Source organism: Nycticebus coucang, chromosome 19 (genome assembly GCF_027406575.1).
Source record: "Nycticebus coucang isolate mNycCou1 chromosome 19, mNycCou1.pri, whole genome shotgun sequence".
Lineage (NCBI taxonomy): Eukaryota > Metazoa > Chordata > Mammalia > Primates > Lorisidae > Nycticebus > Nycticebus coucang.
In genome coordinates, this window is record NC_069798.1 from 69,869,584 (window position 1) to 69,881,946 (window position 12,363).

The 12,363-nt window shown below is 40.3% G+C and overlaps 1 protein-coding gene across 5 annotated transcripts in view; it reads left to right on the forward strand.

Annotated features, from left to right (window-relative positions):
- The window catches only part of ZNF236 (zinc finger protein 236), a 139,471-nt gene that overhangs the window by 72,207 nt on the left and 54,901 nt on the right, over positions 1-12,363 (forward strand). For all 5 annotated transcript variants that reach the window (XM_053571725.1, XM_053571722.1, XM_053571726.1 and 2 more), the window contains exons 10-11: positions 5,611-5,883; positions 7,198-7,401. In XM_053571725.1, coding sequence (XP_053427700.1) covers positions 5,611-5,883; positions 7,198-7,401 — 477 coding nt within the window. The remainder of the gene's footprint in view (positions 1-5,610; positions 5,884-7,197; positions 7,402-12,363) is intronic.

Below are 12,363 nucleotides of genomic sequence, written 5' to 3' on the forward strand. Positions count from 1 at the left end.
CAGGCTTGGGCCAGGTACATATGACATATAAAATACATATTAATTGACTGACATGTTACTGGTTGAGGCTTCTGGTTAATAGCAGGCTATTAGTAGTTATATTTTTGAGGAGTCAGAAGTTATAAGCAGATTTTCATCTGCACAGGGTTGGCACCCCTAAGCTCCAAGTTACTTGAGTGTCAATTATACGTTCTTTTCTAATTTGTTTGCTTTTTTGAGTTACAAAGAAAACTTTTTAACGGGGAGAAATGTTTTGTCTCTATATAGCCAAGTTTGCCAATGTCCTATGTTCTGGGCTCATGTGGTGTTTAGATTTCAACACTGATATTATGGAAACATCACCTCTTCTTTTGTCTATCACTTGTATAATGTTTTACACTAAATCTTTGATTCAATTTTATTTTTTTTCAGGTGGCCACCCAGCTATTCAAATGCCATTTGTTAATAAATAAGTCATATGTGGATCACTACAAAAGTTTTGAGACAGACTGTTACGGTCCATTATTTCACTTCCAAGAAACTTAGTTGATAGCATCCCTTCTGATCACCAGTGCAAGTTTGACCTTGCTCAGCTTATTGGTGTTGCTGGGAGGGCTTCACTTGTTTCAGTCTCAGTAGATTTTATATTTCTTGATTTTTGTGTATCTTGAAACTTTCATAATGACCCACATATTTTCCTCACTGGAGTGTAATGCTACCTTCCTCACACTTTATACTCCCCAAATTGGTTTCTATTCTACTCTGCTTATCTTTCTTTTTATTGATAGGTTCGGGTATCTTTTAGTGTACTTTAATAACAGGAAGTCTTTTTTATCTTTTATTTTTTTTGAGACAGAGTCTCACTGTGTCACCCTGGCGACAAGCAAAGAATTTGTAACTAAGATCCCCAAAGCAAATATAACAAAAAACAACACTCTGGGTAGAGTGCCGTAGTGTTACAGCTCACAGCAACCTCCAAGTCTTGGGCTTATGCTGTTCTCTTGCCTCAACCTCCCAAGTAACTGGGACCCCGGGCGCCCACCACAACACTCGGCTATTTTTTGTAGTTGTCATTGTTGTTTGGCAGGCTTGGGCCAGGTTCGAACCCACCTGCCTTGTTGTATGTGGCTGGCGCCCTAGCCGCTGAGCTACAGGTGCTGAGACTAAAGGTGTATTCTTGACCATTTTCACGTATGTATTTTTTCAGATGTACTTTGGGATCTTCTGCTAAAGTTCCAAAGACTTTAGTCCAAAAGTCAGTCATCTTAGTATTTATATATACTTTATAGTGATAAATCAGGGAGAACTGACATCTTTATAACTTTTAGTCTTTGTAGCAAGGTATAGGTATGCATTTTTTTTTTTTTTTGTTTTGTTTTGTGGGTTTTTTGGCCGGGGCTGGGTTTGAACCTGCCACCTCCGGCATATGGGACTGGCGCCTTACCACTTTGAGCCACAGGCGCCGCCCGGTATGCATTTTTATTAATTCATCTTTTTTCCCCTTCTTAACAAATATTTCAATAGAATTTTAAAATTTCTTCTGGATATTGTTTTTAAATTGCAAGGGTGTTGAATTTCATGTATTAAAACTTGGCCTTCTTGATTAAAGACTGAAATGTAAGATTTGACACCATAAAAATTCTGGAAGAAAAATTAGGAAAAATTCTTCTGGACACAGGCCCATTGGCTTAAGTGAAGAATTTATAACTAAGATCCCCCAAGCAAATACAACAAAAAAACAAAAATAAATAAATGGGATTTAATTAAACTACCAAGTTTCTGCACAGCTAAAGAAATAATTAACAGAGTAAACAGACAGCTTACAGAATAGAAGAAAATATTCACAAACTATACATCTCACAAAGGACTAAATATCCGGAATCTACAAGGGATTCAGATTAGCAAGAAAAAAAAAGAAAACCCCCATCCAAAAGTGGGCAAAAGAAAGGAACAGAGTGTTTTTCAAAAAAGATAGATAAATGGCCAACAAACATATAGAGAAAATATTCAACATCATTAATTATCAGGGAACTGATTGTGATGGATGTGTTACTTAGTTCAATGTCAACATTTCATATTGTATATCGAAGCAGTACTCTGAACCCCATAAATGCATCATGTACAAAGTTATGATTTAATAAAAAATAATTAAAAAAAGAAAAAAGATGCAGAAGAATATGAATGGTATACAACTGTGTAAATGAAAAATAAATATGCCCATACAGAAAAAAAATAATAAAATAAAATACTTGTCACCTGAAAAAAAAGAGTACACTAAAATACCATCTTTCCTCTGTCAGAATGGTCATTATTAAAAAGTCTAAAAACAATAGATGTTGGTACAGATGTGGTGAAAAGGGAAAACTTACATTCTCTTGCTGGGAATGTAAACTAGTACAACCTCTATGGAAAACAGCTTGGAGGTTCCTCAAAGAGCTAAAAGTAGACCTACCATTTGATCCAGCAACTCCATCTACCCAGAGGAAAAGAAGTCATTATATTAAAGACATGTGTGCTCATATGTTTATTATAGCATGTTTCAGAATTGCAAAGACATGGAACCAACCTAAGTGGCCACCAGCCAAAGACTAAAGAAAATGTGGTATAGAACCACGCAATAGTACTCAGCCATAAAAAAGAATGAAAGAATGCCTTTTGCAGCAACTTTGATGAAACTGGAAGTCATCATCCTAAGTGAAGTATCTCAGTAATGGAAAAATAAATACCTCATGAACACACCTGTAAGTGGGAGCTGTACAGTGGATGCATGCGGTCATAAAGAGTAGGAAAATGGACTTTGGAGACTCAGAGTGAGGAACTAAAAATTATTAGGTACAGCGCTCACTATTCAGGTGATGGGTTAAAAGCTCTGACATCACCACTATACAGTGCATCCACATAGGAAAACACTTGTCCCCCCAGATCTACTGAGATAATAATTAAAACCTCCCAAACTTGGGCATCTTTCTGAGTTTAGCTTTTTTAGATCATATGATTATATCATTTGTAAATAATGATCTTATATGTTCTTTCTAGTTTACGTTACATACTTTTTCTTATGTCTTTGACTAGTATCTCTAGAAAACTATAAATCAGTGGCAGTTACAGTGGATGTTTCTTCTCCTTGACTTTAATATGAATGCTTTTAGTATTTTTCTATTAAGTTGAAAAGTTAATAGAATTGTATATTTTATTCACCTCTTCTTTCTTTTCAGACTTTTTTTTTTAAGACTAGATACTGAGTTTTAGCAGATGCCTCTCATGTGGAAGCATGAGTTCATACTCATGTTTTTCTATCTAAATTTATTAGTATGTTTGAAGAGGGGAACTATTGCTCAGCTCCAGGAGGCTTGCCACGTAGGAATGCAGATCTGGTTCTCCAGATCTTCAGTTTGTCAGATTTGGAAATCTGGATTCCGTTTTCCTTTTTTAACATTGTGTGGGCCAGGTAAAACCTATGTGGGCCAGATTTGGAGAAACGAGCACAGTTTGTAGTCTCTATTCCAGCCTATTCCTAGAAATAATTAGAACCGGGTGGTAGTCTGACCTATGTAATAACAGAAATATTTTAATGTGGAAAAAATTCTGTTTTCTGGGGTGATTTCCTAATTTAAGCTATCAGAGTTCTGTCATACTTGTTTTTATTTTTAAATTTGTTCATTTGAGCCCCTGCTTGAGCATTTCCTATCATTTTATACCTTGCATTTTTAATTTGTCATGATAAGCCTTTAAGTAATTATGTACATTTCTGAAATAATTTTTGCCTATTAGTTTTTAGCAATCTTGAGTTTTAGATTTCTTTAAAATACGCAATATCACAAAAAATATTTTTCATTTTAGAACCATTTCCCTTGTTTTCTGCTTTATGGTTGTAGTTTCTTTCTGTTCCTTTCTTTGTCCTCGTTTCTATTCCGTCAATTTTTAAAAAAATTTTTTTAATCCAACTTCCTTTTCTGTGTGAATTACTGTCCTAAAGAATATTATATTAGGGGGCGGCGCCTGTGGCTCAGCGGGTAGGGTGCCGGTCCCATATGCCGGAGGTGGTGGGTTCAAACCCAGCCCCGGCCAAAAAAAAAAAAAGAAAAAAAAGAATATTATATTAGGAAAAACCCATTCTCTTCCTTTACAGATTCACTTGCATATATGGAGAATTCCGTGTAATTACTGATAAGAAAGTCTCCAAAGAAAATTATGTCTGTACAGATGTGGCTAAGCACGGTTCAGTTAAATGAAATTCTAATGAATTTCATTACCATGGCCAAAATCTTTGATTTTATATGATTCTTTACCTTGATTATCTTTTTAATTTCTGTAGATGTCTTATTTATTATAATTTCAGATGCATAAGTCTTACCAAAAAATTTAAAAATAAAAAGTGATTCTGCTGAATTTTGTTCCTTGATTTTTTCATATGGGAGAAATCATTCCACAGCAGTTCCCCCTTATTTGTAGTTTCACTCTTTTAAGGTTTGGTCACCTGAGGTAAACTGAGCTCCAAAAATGTAATGTGGAAAATTCCATAAACAAACAATTTTAGTGCGTTTTAAATTGCATGCGGTTTAGTCTAGCTGTCCTGCTCCACCTGGGCAGGGCGTGGATCACCCCTGTGTCCAGCAGTGTTTGCTCTGTACGCTGCCCGCGGTGAGTCACTGGCGGCCAGAACAGGCCCGGGCTTGGTTCCGCGGGCTCTGCTGCGCTCCTTTGGGGCCTGGGGACGCAAGAGCCACAGGCGCAGGAGGGACTGCCGGCTCATTACAGTTCCGTGGATTTTATTAGTGGTTTTTTTTCTGGTAGGAATATTTTTTTTTTTTTTGTAGAGACAGAGTCTCACTTCATGGCCCTCGGTAGAGTGCTGTGGCGTCACACAGCTCACAGCAACCTCCAATTCCTGGGCTTAAGCGATTCTCCAGCCTCAGCCTCCCGAGCAGCTGGGACTACAGGCGCCCGCCACAATGCCCGGCTATTTTTTTGTTGCAGTTGGGCAGGGGCTGGGTTTGAACCCGCCACCCTCGGCATATGGGGCCGGCGCCCTACTCACTGAGCCACAGGCGCCGCCCTGGTAGGAATATTTTTAATGTAATTCAAAGCTGCATAACAATATTTAGAATTATAGAAAGCAACATTTAGATTTGATCACGAGTTCATATTTACCGTTTATCTTTATTTATGTTTCAGAGCATAAGAGCTTACCGTTGCTTACAATTTTGTGCATTTGTAGTATTTTTTATTTGTGATATCAGGTTCAATAGATCCTTAACTCGGATCTCATCCTTCCCTTTGTGTTCTTTGGGTTCGGCTTGAAGTCGTTTTGTCACTTCGCTGTCTGCTTGGGAGCGCTCGGCGGCGCCTGGTCTGTGTAGATAGGGGTCTTGTCCCTCAGGTGCTCTGAGGCCTGTGGTCCAGACCGTTTGGGTCTCCTGCAAGATTAAATCCTACGTAGCCCTTGACAATTCCAGCGATCAAGGAGATGACAGCTGTCCCCGTAAGCAATCCGCTGTGCTAGCTCTGGCCAGTGCGCGTCTTTCTGCAGGGAGGGTGCACCCCGAGCCTCCCTGGGGGGCCCGGCAGGGCTGTCGCCGTCCCGCCCACACATGGGTCGGCCCCGCAGACGTGTGCCTCTCTGTCGCGCAGGCTCGGTCCGGGAGGAGAACGGCGTGCGCTGGCACGTGTGCCCCTACTGCACCAAGGAGTTCCGCAAGCCCAGCGACCTGGTGCGCCACATCCGCATCCACACGCACGAGAAGCCCTTCAAGTGCCCGCAGTGCTTCCGGGCCTTCGCCGTGAAGAGCACGCTGACGGCGCACATCAAGACGCACACGGGCATCAAGGCCTTCAAGTGCCAGTACTGCATGAAGAGCTTCTCCACCTCGGGCAGCCTCAAGGTGCACATCCGGCTGCACACAGGTGCGCGGGGCGGCGCGAGCTCGCCCTTCTCTTTCCCTCCTCTTGCCTTCTGCAGCCTGGTACCTGAGGGTGGAGAACAAAGGACTTTGACCTCTGTGCACTAACTGTGTACTGGGGAGGCTTTAAACAGGCGACATTTGTGCATGTCTGTTGCAGAGGGTGGAGAGGCTGCCCGTGGGGACCGGAGGTAAGCACGCGGGTCCGAGAGGCTTTCGGAGGGAGAGGCCCGTCTCCTGCGCCTGCAAGGACTTGGAGGCTTTAGCTGCGGCCGGGAGGGGCTGGGAGACCACAATGCCTATATTCGGATGTGTTTTTAATCTGTATTAAGGCATGAAATGGTTTTTTTGTTTGGGCTCTAATTTTACTAAATAACAGCTTCATTGGGCGGCGCCTGTGGCTCAAAGGAGTGGGGCGCCGGCCCCAGACACCGGAGGTGGTGGGTTCAAACCCGGCCCCAGCTAAAAACTGCAAAAAAAAAAAATTAAATAAATAAAAATAAAACCCCAGCTTTACTGAGATATAATTCACATATAAAATTCACGTTCTTACAGTGTAGGATTCAGAATTGTGCAACCCCACAAATGGTTGATTCTGGAACGTTTTTTCTTCCCTGGAAGAAACCGGGCCCTCATATACTCATGAGCAGTTATCTCCCTGTTCCCTCCAGGCTCCCTGGCTGGGTGACCATATTGATGAGCATTCAAAAAAGTAAATTTAGTTTTTAAAAACACGTCTTTCTTTGGGATCTACATTTTTCACTTACCAGTAAAGTAATAAAAGAAGGAAATTTTGTTCAGAAAGTGGGCACAGTAGTATAGGATCATTAAGAGGGTATTATTATTGTCATTATTGTTTATGGTCAGTAACAATGACCATTTATTGCTTGTTTATAAAATACGTGACATTGCAAAATGCTATTTAAGCATTAATGTGTATAATCCCAGCAACAACCCAGGAAGTGGGCATTGTGATGCTGCTTTGCAGATGGCAGTTTGTGAGAGCGCAGTTTTATACACTGTAGAATTCTGAAGGACTCTAGTTGTTGGAGTATCTGTACTTTACAATTGATGGCTTGTCTCGAAAACAGTAAGTGCTCCTTTTACTGGCAGTGCTCTGACTCCATGCTGTGGTGTCCATAACGTGTATAATATGCCCTGTCAACAAGGGGAAACTCTAATGAATAATATCTGAAATTAGAAGCATTTAATAACAAATAGAATATTCAAATTAATATTAGAAATATTTTATGTTAGCATTCACTGTTGAGGTTTAATTACTTGAAATAATTTTTAAATGTGCTTTTATTTTTTTTAGGAGTTAGACCTTTTGCGTGTCCTCACTGTGACAAAAAATTTCGAACCTCAGGCCATCGGAAGACTCACATTGCTTCCCACTTCAAACACACGGAATTAAGGAAGGTGAGGCACCAGCGTAAACCCGTGAAGGTTCGTGTGGGCAAGACGGACGTCCCAGTGCCTGACATTCCTTTGCAAGAGCCGATTCTCATAACAGACTTAGGTGAGAGGGACGGGAAGGTGTCTTTACGATTTACTGAGCATTGGTATTTTACGAATTTTATGGTCTGTGTAGTTAAATAGTTGTAGGCGTGGTAATAATGAAATGTTCATTAAGCCTAATTTTGCTTTGGGAGCTATTGTGTTCCATAGTTAAGATTAAAATCCTAGTTGCATCTGAACTACTGCTAAAATTGTGTTCTTGGTTCCAAGAGAACTGTGCCTGGGTGAAGATAGTCATATATATGTCCTTGTAGATACCTTGCTGCCTGAGTCGCACTATTGAAGGTGACGGGAGTCCGTGTGAAACGCACAGTGCTCTTTGTTGTTTCCAGCATTGGACTCCCATGTGGAGTGTGACAGATTATTATTTGGGCTGCTTTAATTTTTAGATTAAAAAGGAAAAGAAAATACCAGCTTTTAAGTTCTTTTTAGTTCAATGTTATTATAATCAATCCAAACCAGCCAAAAAGAATACAGTTTTGCTAGAATCTTTAGAAAAACAATTTTTTCTAAGTACTAGAGAAAAGCTTAATAAACTTTTATTGCTTCAGTACATTTGGGCTGCTATCACAGAATGCCATGAACTGGGTAGCTTATAAATTATAGAAATTTATTTCTCAGAGGTGTGCAGGCTGTTGAGTCTGAGACCAGGGTGCTGGCAGGTACAGTGTCTGGGTGCTCCCTCTCACAGCGCTTCCTGGCTGTGTCGTCACATGGCAGAAGGAAGGTGTTGGGCAGTTCCCCGCCTTGTGGAAGCTTTGCCCTCACCACCTAATCACCTCCTAAAGGCTGTTGTTCTTACTACGCTCACATTGAGAATAGTGTTCAACATAGGAACTTGGGGGACACAAACATTCACATCATAGCACCTATTAAATTCTACATGTAAATTTATATTTTTATGTAGTTTCTGTATTTTATCTTCTAGGAAAGATAATCCAGTCAATAGGTAAAACTAAAATAAAATATAATTCAGTGTGAATGAAGGTTAAATGGTATATTGAGAGTTTTTTTATTTTTAATAATCGTGGGTACATAATAGTTGTATGTTTTTACAGGGTAAATGCATGTCATGTTTTGATACAGGCATACAAGGTGGATTAATCAAATCAGGGTGTTGGGTATTCATCACTTCAGGCATTTAACATTTCTTTGTGGTAGGCACATTCCAATTCAGCTCTGTTAGTTATTTTAAAGTATATTCTAACTTCCTGATTATAGTCACTTTGTTGTGCTATCCAGTATTGTTCACTCCAGCTATATTTTTGCACTCTTTAACCATTCCCACTTTATCCCTGCCTTCCCACTACCCTTCCCAGCCTCTGGTAGCTGTCATCCCACTCTGTCTTCATGAGATCAGTTGTTTTTAATATTTAGCTTTCATGTATCAGTGAGAACAGGGCAGTTTTGTCTTTCTGTGCTTGGCTTATTTCACGTCACATAATGTTCTCCAATTCCATACACATAATAAATGGCAGGATTTTGTTCTTTTTATGGCTATATGATATTCCATTGTATATATTTCCTACAATTTCTTTATCCATTTACCAGTTGATAGTCACTTAGGTTGATTCCAAATCCTGGCTGTTGTCAGTAGTGCGTCAGTAAGGGTGAGAGTGCAGATGCTTTTTCTGACGTACTGAATTCCCTTACTTCAGATAGGAGGCTAGCACTGAGACTGCTGGGTCGGGTGGGGTTTGTATTTTCTGTTCTCCGTAGTGACTGCTCTAATTTACACCCCTCTCAGCAGCGCGTACAGTCCCCCTCTGTCCACATCATCACCCGCATTCCTTACTGTCTGTTTTTTTTCTTCTTTTTGGTAAAAGCCATTTTAAGTGGGATAAGATGATATCTCACTGTAGTTTTGATTTGCATTTCTCTGATAACTAATGATGTTGAGCATTTTTTTATAGATTTGTTGGACATTTATATGCTTTATTTTGAGAAATGTCTATTCAAGTCCTTTGCCCATTCTTAATCAGATACATGATTTTTTGAAGCTCTGCATATATTCCAGTTACTAATCCCTTGTCAGATGGGTCATTTACAAGTGCAACAGAACCTCCGTAGTTGACCTGACCTCCACAGACTGGACGTGAACCGCTCTGAGCACAGCCGGCCGGTCCTTGGTGTTGAGCGCCCCCGTTGGTTGACCAGTGTGCTGTAGTCCCTTGGGTGGTCACCTCATAGTGGTCGTACTGTTTTTTCTCCCATTGTATACATGGTCTCATGACTTTGTTGATTGTTTCCTTTGCTGTGCAGAAGCTTTTTGGCTTAATGTGATCCTATTTTTCCCAATTTTGCTTTGGCTATTTGTGCTTTGGAGGTATTACTCAAGAAGTCCTTGCCCAGATGAATTTCCTAAAGCATTCTGTCAATGTTTTCTGTTAGTAGTTTTATAATTTCAGCTTTTAGGTTTAAGTATTTAATCCATTTTGATTTGATTTCTGTATATGGTGAGAGATAAGGGTCTCATTTCATTCTTCTGCAAATGCGGTTTTCCCAGCATTAATTTATTGAGGAGACTACCCTTTCCCCGCTGTATGTTCTTGCCGCCTTTGTCAAAGGAAAGTTCGCTACAGATGTATAGAATTATTTCTGAGCTCCCTGTTCTGTACCCTTGGTCTGTGTTTCTGCTCTGACATCAGTACTGTGCTGTTTGGTCACTACAGCTCTGTAGTACAATTTGACTGTACTACAAATCACAGGTAATGTGATTTTTCCAGTTATGTTCTTTTTGCTCAGGATGGCTTTGGCTGTTCTGGGTCTTTGGTGGTTGCATATAAATTTTGGGGTTATTTTTCTATTTCTGTGAAGAATGTCATTGGTATTTTGATGGGGATTACATTGAATCTGTAGTTTGCTTTGGATAGCATGACATTTTCTTTCTTTCTTTTTTTTTTTTGCAGTTTTTGGCCAGGGCTGGGTTTGAACCTGCCACCTCTGGTATATGGGGCCGGTGCCCTACTCCTTTGAGCCACAGGCGCCGCCCAAGGATAGCATGACATTTTAACCATATTGATTCTGTCAATCCACGAGCATGATATATTTCTCCATTTTTTTGGTGTGTGGCCTCTTTAGTTTCTTTCATCAGTTTTTCAGAGTTTTCATTATAATAATCTCTTGTTTATTTGGTTAAAAGTTTATTCTTAGGCTTGGTGCCCATAGCACAGTGGTTACAGCGCCAGCCACATACACTGAGGGTGTGGGTTTGAGCCGGGCCTGGGTCAGCTAAACAACAATGACAACTACAACCAAAAATAGCTGGGGATTGTGGCAGGCGCCTGTAGTCCCAGCTACTCAGGAGGCTGAGGCAAGAGAATCTCTTAAGCCCAAGAGTTTGAGGTTGCTGTGAGCTGTGATGCCACGGTACTCTACTGAGGACAACATACTGAGATTCTGTCTCAGATAAAAAAGAAAAAGTTTATTCTTAGGTATTTTATTTGTAGTTATAGGTTATTTGTTTTTTTTTCTTTTTTTTTTTTGTACAGATTGTTTACTGTTGGCACAGAAAAATATTGCTGATTTCAGATGTTAATGTGTCCTGCAACTTTATTGAATTCGTTTATCAATTTTAATAATTTTTACATGTGGAGTCTTTAGCCTTCTCTAGGTATAAAATCATAGCATCTGTAAACAAGGATAATTTGGCTTCATCCTTTCTAGTTTGGATACCATTCATCGGCATCTTTCTCTTTTCTGAGTACTCCAGCTAGAACTTCCGGAACTTGTTAACAGTGGTACAGGCAGGCATCCTGTCTCTTTCAGGTCTTAGAGGAACGGCTTTGAGCTTTTCTCCATTCACTGTGATAATGTAATAGTGTCGGTCACATATGGCTTTTACTGTGTTGAGGTATGTTTTTTCTATACCAGGGTTTTGGGGGATTTTTGAGGGTTTTTATCCTGAAGGGCTGTTGAATGTCATCATATGCTTTTTCAGCACCAATGACATGATCCTGAAGTTTTTTTCTTCCTTCTCTTTTTTTTTTGTAGAGACAGAGTCTCACTTTATGGCCCTCGGTAGAGTGCCGTGGCCTTACACAGCTCACAGCAACCTCTAACTCCTGGGCTTAAGCGATTCTTTTGCCTCAGCCTCCAGAGTGGCTGGGACTACAGGCACCCGCCACAAGGCCCGGCTGTTTTTTGGTTGCAGTTTGGCCGGGGCTGGGTTTGAACCCGCCACCCTCGGTATATGGGGCCGGCGCCTTACGGACTGAGCCACAGGCGCCGCCCTCTTCCTTCTCTTAATAGGATGTGTCTTACTGATTGGTTTGCGTATGGGATGAATTCCTTGCATCCTTGCATCCCTGGGATGAATTCCACTTGATCGTGACGAGTCTTTTCGATGTTGTTGAATTCTCCTCACTAATACTGCGTTGTGTTTGTGAGGGGTATTGGCTTATGGTTTTTTGTTGCTGTTGTTGTGACTTCATCTGGGTTTGGTATCAGAATGACGTAGGTCTTTTAGGGTGTGCTTTCTGCCTCAGGTTTTTGGAATAGTTGAAGTAGGATTCGTATTCTTCTTTGAAGGCTTAGTAGAATTTAGCAGTGAAGCCGTCAGGTCCTGGGCTTTTCATGATGGGAGACTTTTTATTGCTGCTTCTGTGTTGGGCCTTCTCACTGGTTTATTCAGGTTTTGGATTTCTTTCTGGTGCAATCTTGGTAGGTGTAGGCTGTATGTGGATGGGCATTTATCCATTCCTTGTAGGTTTTCCAGTTTATTGGCATGTAGTTGCTTATAGTTATCCCTAATGACAGTACTTTGGATTTCTGAAGTATCAATTGTAATGTCTTTTTTTTTTTTTTATCTCTAATTTCATTTATTTGTGTCTTCTCTCTTTTTTCCTGAATCTGGCTAAAGGTATGTTCATTTATCTGTCTGAGCACAGCTTTGATACATTAATTCTGTTAATGTAATTCTCTCATTTATAATGTCCTATGTCAGTTTTGAGTCTTTCCCCCC